The sequence below is a fragment of the Terrapene carolina genome, unplaced genomic scaffold (genome assembly GCF_002925995.2).
Source record: "Terrapene carolina triunguis isolate 2854851 unplaced genomic scaffold, T_m_triunguis-2.0 Scaffold212, whole genome shotgun sequence".
NCBI classification, from domain to species: domain Eukaryota; kingdom Metazoa; phylum Chordata; order Testudines; family Emydidae; genus Terrapene; species Terrapene triunguis.
The window spans coordinates 5,818,678-5,831,329 of NW_020664563.1; the positions used below are offsets into that span (position 1 = coordinate 5,818,678).

At 48.1% G+C, this 12,652-nt stretch overlaps 1 protein-coding gene across 1 annotated transcript in view; it reads right to left on the reverse strand.

The window, feature by feature from the left end:
- Window positions 1-11,310: 11,310 nt before the first annotated feature.
- Window positions 11,311-12,652, reverse strand: part of LOC113404976 (dimethylaniline monooxygenase [N-oxide-forming] 3-like) — a 29,428-nt gene continuing 28,086 nt past the window's right edge. Inside the window, exon 9 of the mRNA XM_026656165.1 lies at window positions 11,311-12,290. Within this exon, the coding sequence (XP_026511950.1) occupies window positions 11,948-12,290 (343 nt within the window). The 3' untranslated portion in view covers window positions 11,311-11,947. The remainder of the gene's footprint in view (window positions 12,291-12,652) is intronic.

Consider the following 12,652-nt stretch of genomic DNA (forward strand, 5'->3'; position numbering starts at 1 on the left):
AGGAATTTTGGATGTGCACAGAACATAGACAGGATTGATTCCCATATGGTTACAGAACTGCAGTGAAGTGGAACAATTTTCAGCTTGTGTGATTGGAGGATATCTGGATGCATATTATAAGACTATCCTACATAAATGAGGAAAAGTTGAGGTGCCTTTATTATTCTTTTGTTCCACTCTTTCTTTCTATGGGGAATTTGCCAATGCAATATCACTGTCTTCCTTTTAAACAACTGAAACTAAAAAAAAAAAAAAAGCAATGGCTGTTGAAAATAGCAATTCCAGTCCTAATAACCACTGGGAAGCATTTCTTGCTCAATTTATTCTTTTTCTACAGCAAGTTACAGTGGATCAGTATATTTGATTTGGGAGAAATGAAGTAACAGCTGCCCAAATTGAGCTTGAGCACTCCTGAATTTTGAGGGTGTTCAAATCTGGAAAAGAATAGTCAATTTCTGCTTCCATGGCTCAGAAGTGGAAATCCTCCTAAGTGCCTGGTACTGTATCTAAAGCTGCCCAGGTCCAGTAGAGCCTCCCCTCCCTTACTTTTCATTTTAAATTCTAGTGGGATCCACGTACCTCCCTTGCTAGGCTTCAGATAGAGGGGCACTGTCCATTTAGTCCACCCAATTCTTTCTCTGGGGGAGAGCCCAGGGCTGGGGTGGCAGGAGGTGCGGGGGGGGGGCGGGTGGGGGCCAGAGCTGGGGCGGCAGGGGGTGTGAGTGGGGGAGAGTCCAGGGCTGGGGCAACACAGGGGTGAGGGGGGAGCCCAGGGCTGGGGTAGGGGGTGGCAAAAAACCTAGAGCTGGCTCTGTCCCTACCATTCACAGCAAGCTGCAGGTTTCAGTTCCATACTCCTTCCCCCTCCCTTTCCTGTTACTAATGGCCGAGGGAATACTGGGAAATGTAGTTCTTTCCCTGCTCCAGGGCTGGCTCTATAGGCAGGGAGCTAACCAAGGAACTACACCTCCCAGGGCTCCCTGTTGATTCTCAGCTCCCATGCTGGATTCTTGCGCCCCTGCAAATATGCCGCCCCAAGCAACTGCTTGCTTTGCTGGTGCCTAGAGCTGGCCCTGCTAAGGTGTGAGGGAACCATCCTTTTTTTACCTTTATATACAGCAAATTATTACTCCTTATGGTAGCAAGCAGGGCTGGCCTTTCGTGGGTGATGTGGGTGACTGTCCAGAGCACTGTGGTCAGGAGGGCACTGTTGAAGGGGACAGAGGGATAGCTCAGTGATTTGAGCATTGGCCTGCTAAACCCAGGGTTGTGAGTTCCTTCCTTGAAGGGGCCATCTAGGGAACTGGGGTAAAAATCGGTCTGGGGATTGGTCCTGCTTTGAACAGGGGGTTGGACTAGATGACCTTCTGAGGTCCCTTCCAACCCTGATATTCTATGAAGGCCTGGGGTGTGAGGGAGCTCTGGGCAATCAGGGGGAGGCAGCAGGGCCCAGGGGTGATGGGGAGCCCAGGAAGGCAGTGGTGGCTGGGGTGATGGGGTGGGTGGGTGCATGGAGAGCCTGTGGGAGGAAGCGGGGGCCAGGGGTGCCAAAGTACAAGTTTGCCCAGGATGCCATTTTCCCTAAGGCCAGCCCTGGCAGTAAGGGTCATTTGGGGGAAGAATTGAAGGAATCAATAGATTTTAACATTGGTCATACACCCAAGTGGCTTTAAATAAAATCAATGGGCAAAACTGCCAGTTCAAACAGAATCGGGAGTTTGGTTTGGGCCTTGCCCACTTCCAGAGCTACCATGGCAATGAGGCCCACAAGCTGCTATATAAACAAGCCTTATAAAGCTGGCACTGGATAAAAGCAAAGCAATCTACAGGACACGCAAGAGAAGCCTTCATTCTCCATACCACAGCATCCTTGGCTTGTAAATGCTCTGTACACAGCACATAATCAATCTATGCAACTCTTCTGAAAGATTTCATTGAGGCCAAGAGTCAAAAAGAGGACTGGTTGTGTGTATGAACAAAGAACATTAGCAGCTATGCTAGAATTGATGCACTGTTTTTAAAAACGTAAACTATAAACCCACATGTTTAAAGGCATAATCCAACCAGTAAGGGGCAGATTTTCCAAAGGAGCTCAACTCCATTTACGCACCAGAGTAAGTGGCCAGGTTTTCAGAAGAATTTAGCCTGTTGGGTGCTGAGCATTAATGAAAATCTGGCCATTAGTGTCCCAATTTGAGCTATGGGGCCTTGGGCACTGTGGAAAATCCAGCCCTGATTTTGAATCCTACACAGGAATCGAGCACTAATCTGGTTCAAATGATGGGCGCTAGGCACTTGAAAATCCAACCCAATCTGATGGGGTTTGGGAAAACATTTCTGCTATGAACAGGTACATTCATAATTATCCCACCCTGGGGTTTCTTGCACCTTTCTCTAAAGCATCTGGCACTCTCCACTGACAAAGACAGGAACACTGGGCTAAACAGACCACTAATCTGATCTGGTACGCTGTCTCCCACCTTCCTATAGTGTGCCTGAGTCTCCATTGTCTTTCACCATGTTACCAAAGCGAAGGCAGTGCTATCACCAATGAAGTCAGCAGACAATGAGCTCTGGTGGGTTTCTCACTCACTTTGCACAGGTGTTTATGATTACACCAGAGGGAAGGCAGGAGAGAATCAGACTGTGTAGATAAGTGGTTTTCAAACTTTTTTTTCTGGTGACCCAGTTGAAGAAAATTGTTGATGCTCGCACCCAACGGAGCTGGGGATGAGGGGTTTGGGTTGTGGGAGGGGCTCAGAGCTGGGGCAGAGGGTTGGGGTGCAGGGGTGGGGCTGGGAATGAGGGGTTCAGGATGTGGGAGGGGGCTCTGGGCTGGAGGGTGCAGGTTCTGGGGTGGGGCTGGGGATGAGGGGCTTGGGGTGCAGGAGTGGGCTCTGGGTTTACAGGGGGCTCAGGGCTGGGGCAGGGGGTTGGGGTGCAGAAGGGGGTCAGGGCTCTGGGCTGGGGGTTCAGGCTCTGGGGTAGGGCCAGGGATGAGGAGGTTGGGGTGCAGGAAGGGGCTCTGGGTTTGAGGCTGAGGCTCAGGGCTGGGGCAAGGGATTGGGACGCGGGGTTGGGGTGCAGGCTTACCTCTGGTGGCTTCCGGTCAGTGGCGCAGCCAGGGTGCAGAGGCAGGCTTCCCGCCTGTCCTGGCACCGCGGACCACGCTGTGCCCCAGAAGCGGCCAGCAGCAGGTCCAGCTCCTAGGTGCAGGGCCGGTGCTACCATTAAGGCGAACTAGGCGGTTGCCTAGGGTGCCAAGGTTTGGGGGCGCCAAAAAGCGGTGCCCCCAATGTGTTCTCTTTTTTTTTTTTTTTTTTTTTTTTAACAGCGTTCCTCCCTGAGCGCGTGGTTGCCGCTCCACTTCTCCCGCCTCCCAGGCTTGCAGTGCCAATCAGCTGTTTGGCGCCGCAAGCCTGGGAGGAGAATTAGAGCGGAGGCGGCGTGCTCGGGGAGGAGGCGGAGCAGAGGTGAGCTGGGGTGGGGAGGTGCCACACGGCTCCCCGGGCCGAGGGTGTGGGGAGCTGCCATGGGGGTGCCTCAGGGCGGGGGGGGGAGCTGCTGCAGGGCTCCCCACCCCAGGTCACCTCTGCTACGTCCCCTCCCCGAGCACGCCATCGCTGCTCCACTTCTCCCGCCTCCCAGGCTTGCGGCGCCAATCAGCTGTTTGGGGTGGGGAGCTGCCGCACGGCTCCCCTTGGGGGGGGGGGAAGCTGCTGTGGGGGGGGGGGGGGGGGCGGGGGGGGGGGGGGCGCCTCAGGGGGGAGTGGGGGCAGGGAGCTGCCGCAGGGCTGGGGGCAGGGTGCAAGGTGGAAGTTTCGCCTAGGGCGTGAAACTTCCTTGCACCGGCCCTGCCTAGGTGAGGCGCGCAAATGGCTCTGCGTGGCTCTCACCTGCAAGCACCGCCCCCCCAGCTTACTTTGGCCGGTTCCCAGCCAATGGAAGTGCAGAGCTGGTGCTCGGGGCGGGGGCAGCGCGCAGAGCCCCGTGGCAACCCCTGCTAGGAGCCGGACCTGCTGCTGGCCGCTTCCGGGGCGCAGCGCGGTGTTGGAACAGGTAGGGACTAGCCTACCTTAGCCAAGCAGCACCACCAACGGGACTTTTAACGGCCCAATCGGCAGTGCTGACCAGAGCCGCCATGACCCAGTGCCTTACATTCCATGACCCAGTACTGGATCGTGACCCACAGTTTGAAAACCACTGGTGTAGCTCATGCCATGGCTCCTGCCAATATCTTTAAGTGGGGAGGGTTGCCTTAATAAGAGACATTACCACTGATTATTTGGAAGCCTGTATAGCAGTGGTGGGCAACCTGCAGGCCACACACGGCCCGTCAGGGAAATCCACTGGTGGGCCATGAGACCGTTTGTTTACATTGACCGTCTGCAGCTCCCAGTGGCCGCACTTCACCGGAAGTGGTGCTGGATACAGAGTGGGGAGAAGCGATTCTTCTGCCTGGGAACCCGGGGTTGCTCCTGGGTGCTCTCTCATGAGAGGGCACATTGCAGGAGTGTCCTATTAGGCTGCCTGGGGAGACAGGGCAGAATTTGGAAAGCAGCAGCAGTGCTGGAAGATCCTCAGCGGAGAAGTGCTTGAGTTGGCTGTTCCTGTCGAAAGCATCCCCTCACGCCGGAGAGTCACATGAATGCTTGTTGTGTCTTTGTACAACCCCTCGCACAATGGGGGGCCTGGAGCATGACGAGTTCCTAGATGCTAGGGTGAAATAAATCTTCTTTTTTGAGATCACCATCATCTGTTTAAGAAGAGAAATAGAGGAAGGGGAGACCTAGCCCTTACTGCAGCCAGCGAGTTACTATCCCTGCAACATTACCATCCACTCCCCCTAGAAACAATGTACTCTAAAGTTCCCACGTTTCAGCCCCTGCTATTAAATCCACATTTGTGGTGTACAGCAGTCAGCACAACATTGTGTTGTGTCCATTGTAAACTTGATATTAGGCCTTTCAAGACGTTCCCAGTGTGTTATATACATATTAGGACATACCCAGGGTCCTCTGTGTTGGCTTAATGTCTTGGGGTTTTTCTTCCCTCTTCAAGTAGGAGAGTGGGCTAGATTGCTTAAGCCATCCCTGTGAATATAATAAACCTATTTCTTATATTGCGCTTTTCATCAGTAGATCTCAAAGCGCTGCACATTCTTTATTGTATTAAGCATATCACATTTTTGATACTTCTCAGGTGCCAAACACGTAGGAAACCCCCTATTTTACAAACAAACAAACTCTTACAGGTCTCCTTTCTCCACCATGATCAAACAAACTACGGCACCAATCCAAGTTTAAATAACTCGCCTTCACCAGTGTCTTTGTACTCTGGATTTCTTCAGGGCTGCTGTTTCTTATTTATTCATAATCACATGGTTTATGTATATGTGATTGGGGCCAAACATGCAGAATATCTTTTCCCAGGAACTCCCCATATATATCCTGCCTACTCATTGTGGCCAAAAAGAGGCTGACTCAGCTGAGGAAATGAATTTCATCTGTATTTCTGATTTTATCCCATCCCCTAAGGTCTGTTCCATTGTGGTTCTTGAAAGTTTACTGATGGGGTGAAAGGTCTAATGGTTTTTCTTTAGTTTCACTGACACTACATTTGGATCTCTCATTCTAACCCCTCCTTGGACAAGTAGATCTCATTTCTATCTGGAAGCAGGAAGGGTCTTGCTTTTCCATTCTCCGATGGCTGTTTACTCATATGCTTCATGCATTTTCTCCTCTTGAAAAGGGGAGAGGCAGCCCTGCTTTATGCTTTGTTGGCATTTTGCAGGGAAGCATTTACTTGCTTCACAGGAAAACATTTTTTTAAGTAAAGGGAAGCAATGCAATGTCATCTCCTCCCAGACTGTTATGGGATGATGGGCCATGGTTACCACTTCTAGCTATTGGGTCACTGGTACTAGATTGCTGGCTGACACACCAAAGGGAGGAAAATGGCTTTAACCTGGGTTGCAATTCTTCTGCCAGGGCTAGTGAATTAGGAGATGTTCACTTCCATTTACTATGAACTAGGTACTGGGGCCTTTTCTCACAAGCAGATCAGAATAGGAGATGGAAAAGACAAATTGTCACTGATAGGTGGAGCCAGCTGACAGCCAGAGCAGCATTTAAATGCCCAAAGTGGGTGTATGAGATATTTAACCAATAGCATATTAGATTTTAGCCATCACTTACTTCATGGTCCAAATGTATCCCTAGGACAAGTGCATTCACTTCAGTGGCAGTACAGAGGGGAACGCATATAGTCCAATGACATGCACTCAGGCTCTATTGAACTGTGGCAGTGATTTGGCTTAAATGCAGTGCAAGCTTCCATACTGTGTAACCCATGTTAATACAGTACGTCTCTCTGGTTTGCATGAGAGGTTCATGTGCCTGTTGCAGCTTCTAGTTAATAGCTATATTCCTGTGCCTCAAGCAGTCGAGGCACATGGCTTTAGTTTGAGCAGTCCTGGGTTTGTTCCCCACTGATGACCCATCTGTGATATTCAATAGACTTGCATGGAATCCCCTGTGACTTTCGGTCAGGCCTCCCCCATTGCAAAGCACCAAGGTTTGCTTGAATTGATTCTGATATTGCTAACAATTAAGTGAACCTTGAAAGACAACCCCTGTTTAAACATTATAAGGGCCTGCTCCAAAGCCAAAGTGAAATCAATGGGAATCTTTCCATTGACTTCACTAGGGTTGCCAATTTTGGTTGGCTGTATTCCTGGAGGTTCCATCACCTGACATAGTCTTTAATTAAAGATTAATCTTTAATTCCTGGAGACTCCAGGACAATCCAGGCGGATTGGCAACCCTAACTTCAACAGGCTGCAGGTCAGAGCCTAACTGAGCAATCAAGAACAGGCTGCAGGCTACAAGAGATGAAGGGTGCAGCGGCGTTTCCATTGTAAACTGTATTCAAAAGCTTCCTACAACTCTTCAGCTGCAAGAATTTTGTCACCCATTGATACCTGGTGCAGGTGGCCTTGGGTCTCACGTCAGGGCATGAATATTTTTAAGGGGTGGATGAGATTCTGATACAACTGCAAAATAGAGGCATTAAAAAAAGTTTGCCACTGATTCTTGGGTAGAGAATAATGTTCTGCAGCCTCACACCGCAGACGTATTGCTGCACCTGGCATTCCTCCATTAACTCAGTTGGGCCCTGGAAGCAATAGGGCACTTTCTCAGCTGATGTGAATCACTGTCACTCCATGACTTCAGTGGTGCTAAACCAATTTCCACCAGCTGAGGAGCTGGCCCATTATCTGGGCTGCATCCTTGAGCAAACACCTTGCGAGTCTCATGACACTGCACGCTACAGGGAAATAATACAAGTTGATAAAGTACTAAGAAAGACTGAGCCATGGCCCAAGTGGGAGTGAGGCAAACAGCAGTCGGGAGGACAAGAGGCGACAGTGAAGCACAGATAAGCCCATGATTTTTGTAGCCTTGAGGCTATTGGCAGCACTATAGCTGGGCAAATACAGCAAAAACTTATGATTATTCATGTGAACTTTTAAATAGGCCTTGCGTTGATAGTTTTGCTTTGCTGGGAAGGTAATGGAGGGGTTCCCCTATCAGTGCCCCCCTCTGCTTATAAGTGAAATATGTAGCAAAGGAGAAAGGTTTCAGGTAAGAAGACCTTTGCTGACACACTGTAGTATCTCTTGGATAGTAAACTCAGTGGCCAGATGTAGCTCGGGTTTCAGGTGTATATCTCATACACAATGTGATGTTGATTGCTCACAGTGATCCGTCGGAATCATGACCCATCGTGCAGTTGGGTGAGTAACTAGAAAATAATGTCAAACTCATCCTCTAACGAGGTGACCACCATACTGCATGCCCAAAGGTTTTTCAACAGTAAGTTACCAATATTCAGAGACCTCTTCTCTCAGGTGGACAGAGCCTTTGTGAAAAGAGGCCCTTGCTACAACAGAGATCTTCTATGTGTAATGTACTGAAACCAGCTACTCAAAGACTAAAACTGATGCCTGGGACTGAAATATTGTCCATTTACTGACAACAGAAAGTGAATCAGAGGATGAAAACAATGAAGGTAAAAATGGAAGACTCTCCAGCGTGGTTCCTAGAACATCACTCAGAAATGCTTTGAAGCAATAAACCATGGGGAAATATTGGGACAGTTAGCAAAACGAAAGACTACAGAGCGCTTACGTACCCATGTAATGAGTGCTGTGTGCACATTCTTTTAGTGGAGTCTTATACAGAAAATATTTGGGCACCTAAAATAATTTTTCTTTGCAGTGTAGTTGTAGCCATGTTGGTTCCAGGCTATGAGAGAGACAAGGTGAGGGAGGTAACCTATTACCTCCCCCACCTTGTCACTACAGTTTTGAGTTGTTTGAGTACAATCCTGTGTTAGAAGGCTACTTCTGCTAAGGAACTGATTTTTGTTGCTGCCTCCAGTGCTCTTTTCAGACAGATGAGCCGATACATGGGACCTGCTGCCATCCAGCAATCATGGAATTATCAGCTGTTGTTATTCATCACCAAGGGAGATGGAAACATTGCAAAGACACTATTCAGCGCCAGCCAGGAGCATCTTCCTCTCTGCTGTCCGCTCCATCCTGCTGCTGACTCCCTCCCGACACCTCCACTTTCCTGCCACAACTTTCTGACAAAGTATCTCTCACTCTCTCTGCTCCATCATCCCCTAAATCAAGGGTGGGCAAACTTTTTGGCCTGAGGGCCACATCCGGGTATGGAAATTGTATGGTGGGCTATGAATGCTCATGAAATTGGGGTGCAGGAGGGGGTGAGGGCTCCACTAGAGGTGTGAGCTCTGGGGTGGGGCTGGGGATGAGGGATTTGGGTCACAGGACAGTGCTCTGGGCTGGGATTGAGGGGTTCGGAGGGCAGGAGGGGAATCGGGGCTGGGTCCCAGCCAATGGGAGCTGCAGGGGCAGCGCTTGGAGTGGGGGCAGCGTGCGGAGCCCCCTGGCTGCCCCTATGCATAGGAGCCGTAGTGGGGACATGCCGCTGCTTCTGGGAGCTGCGACACACGCGTGCGGAGTGGCCCCAACCCTGCTCCCCAGCAGGAGCTCGATGGTTGGATTAAATCGGATGTGGCCTGCAGGCTGTAGTTTGCTCACCCCTGCCCTAAATTCTTTCCAACAGCACTGCTCATCCCACAAACAGCTGCTGTACCCCAACACCCCATAAGTCCTGCCAGCACCCTCTTAGCGCTGCTCACCCTCCTTTCTGCAGCTACATACCACAGCCAGTGCTCCTGCTCTCTTACTGTGTGGCTGCCCTAGCCAGATCACTCTTGTCTACATGGGGAAATTAACCAGGATACCTACTATAGCATTGCTCTCCAGGTGGGCCCACTTATTCCAGTATTAAAGTGTTTTTTTCTGGTATAGCTTAAACCCCTTCCAAAGTGACATACGCTAAACTAGAAAAAGGCTCTCTTAGACTGGAATAAGAGTGTCCACTTAGGGCAGATCTTCACTACGGGGGGGTGTGTGTCGATTTAAGATACGCAAATTCAGCTACGCGAATAGCGTAGCTGAATTCGACGTATCGGAGCCGACTTACCCCGCTGTGAGGACGGCGGCAAAATCGACCTCCGTGGCTCCCAGTCGACGGCGCTTACTCCCACCTCCGCTGGTAGAGTAAGAGCGTCGATTCGGGGATCGATTGTCGCGTCCCGACGAGACGCGATAATTCGATCCCCGAGAGATCGATTTCTACCCGCCGATTCAGGCGGGTAGTGTAGACCTAGCCTTAGAGAGTTATACCAGTATAACCATATTGGTTTAAATTCACACCCTACCTTATATTGAAATAACCTTTTCATGTAGACATGTCCTAAGGCACCTCTACTGTGCAATTTACTAGGCTCTCTTCTGGTACCTTCAAAACAGTTGTGGGAGCAGTTTAGGTGAGAAGTTATTAATTTGCAGATGAAATTATGCTATCCGCTACCTAGACTTCCAAACGTGTCCCTGCTCCCTTCCCACAAACAGTGTTTTAAAAAAATCAAATCCCTAAAACATAATTAAACCAAATACTTTGAACTGAATCCAAATGCAGAGCTGGGGCCAGAGTCTTCTCTTGCTTCCCTTAGTGCATATGCTGTTGCCAGCCTCTACCCTTCCAGAGGCTTATCTGAATCTCTCACCACCCTGCGAGGTTTTCCCATCCAATGCGCATTTAGTACATCCCATCCTCTTGGTATAAATCATCATCCTTTTGCCCTAGCGCCAATCACTATAATCGACATCCTAGTCCCTCACTTTACACAATACTACAGTTGCTAGCTACATAAACCCCTCGTAATAAATAATTCATTGTTTCCTAGCTGAGAAAGAATCAGGAAACCAGTGAAAAGATTCCAATACATTTTAATTTCAATATTGTAATTGACTTTAAAAAAACAAAACAAAACTGGTGCCTTGTACAATAGGGGCCTGATCCAATGTCCATTGAAGTCAATGGGGGGAGGGGTGTCTTTCCATTGAGTTCCATGGTGATTAGCTCAGGCTGTAAGTGAAGGGAGAAGAGATGCAATGAATGTAATCCCACCGCGGAACATCTGGGCATGCATCTGGTTTAAACATGACTGGGCATAAACCTCCCTCTTCTGTCTGGGTGAATGAGGATCTGACCACAGCATTCAGTCAGAAGCAGGAGATACTGGATAGCTAACAACAGCCTGTGTTCTAGACTGAACAGCTTCAGATAATAATGTTGATTGGTACATATATGGTGCCTTTCATACAAAGAATGCAAAGCACTTTACAAAGCAGTCCCTGCTTTACAGATAAAAATCAACACACACGCAAGTAGCATGGTTTCCCCTCTGATTGCAGTGTAAACATACCCCCGGTCTCTTGGTCTAACTAGTAGATCACACTGCTTCAAGGGAATATTTATCCAAATGAAAAAGAAGATTCTGGGGGCTTTTACTAAATCATGACTGGGGAAAGGTGGAGAACAACAATTTTGCTGTCAAGCCCTCGCTGACGAGTTGAGAGAAGTTCTCTCTAAACACAGCAGGAAACTGGATATTTTGTTTACCCCACCCCAGTTAGGCTAGTTATTTTGATAGCTCTGTAGTGTATGCATTTCAGATTGTTTGGTAAGAGGCAGATGCTGCAGCTGAACATGCTGTTAGAGAGAATTATTACAAGACCCGATCGAAATTTTCTCACTGAAAGATTTTTTTCAACAAAAAATGGCTTTTTGACCAAAACAAATTTTTCCACAAATATTTTTACTGTGGTTAAAATGTTTATTTTGGTTGAAAATTTTTTTTTGAGAGTATAACTTCCCCGTCCTGCCCAAGTGCGCAAAACAGGTTCTCATAAAAACAATTGGGTTTTGAAAACCAAACATTTTTTTAACTAAAAATTGTTTTTGAAGACTGAAAAAATTTTGGTTTCATTTTTTCAATGAGAGACGAAAAATTTCAGTGGGGAAACATAAAACTATAAAAACAATTTTAAAAAACAATTTCCCGTGAAAAATAATTGTCATTTTTTGACTAGCTCTAAGTTATCACACTACTGAATACTCTAGATGTGAAGGCCTTGGGGTTTAAGAAAACATGGAGATAACATCTTATTTATCTCAATATTCCCCTTGTAATGAGTCTGTTCTTTCAGTATTTCCTAGGATACAAACAGAAGAGCACAAATCAGGTAATGCTCATTGACACCAAAAGAACATCTGGCACTGACTTCTATGGAGCGATGTCAGTTTACACAGCAGAGGCTGTGGCCCATTGAGTTTATACATGCACGTGTGGTATATCTATCTATCTATCTATCTATCAACATCTCTATCTGCACACATGGTAGGTCAGAACCGATATGAAGTAGTAGGATTCCCTCCTCTCCTTTCTCAGGAAGAATTTTCCTTTCTATTCACTAATTTCATGTTGAGAGCCTTAAAATTGTTGATTAGTTAAACATCAGAAAAACAGCAAGAAGGAGAAGAGGGAGCGCAAGTATTCTAAGCAAATTCAAGACGGGGAAATGTTTCTGAGAATCATGTACGACTCGGGTCCTCGTAGCCTTCAGCGTCCGGTCCCACTGGGTCAGGATGGCATTTCTGGCTCCATCCCACTTCCCCGGTCCCATCAGACAAAACTGGTATGGACTGCATGGGCCAAAGTACACTTCCAGGGCCAGCCTTGGATCCGTCAGGAACAGCAGTGGAAAATTGGGCTTCACACCAATAGCAGAGGCGAGTTCATCCATGTAGGAAATATAATCTGTCTGTAGGGTATTGCTCTGCCCATACCTTAAGGTGGGAAGGGAGAAGATATAATACATTGCTGAGTACAGTATTGTTGTACTCAGTATTGTTGTAGAAAAAAGGCATTTGGTTAATGGACACAAGGTTAACTCTGCACTTCTATATGGTGGTAGAAGGGATAGCTACACCTTGGAGTATATCTATTGTTGCTGTGATGCGGTATGCTATTGTTGCACAGAAATACTGCGGCAAACACATTTAACTCGCTGCAATCTTACGTCTCATTGCCTCAGTGAGAGTTTTCCCTGAGTGAGGGTTGCAGGGACTGGGGCTGCTCTGAATAAGCTACTTCTAAGACCTGTTCATAAGGGGTGATTTCATGTGTTTGATATACAGCATTGGACTGT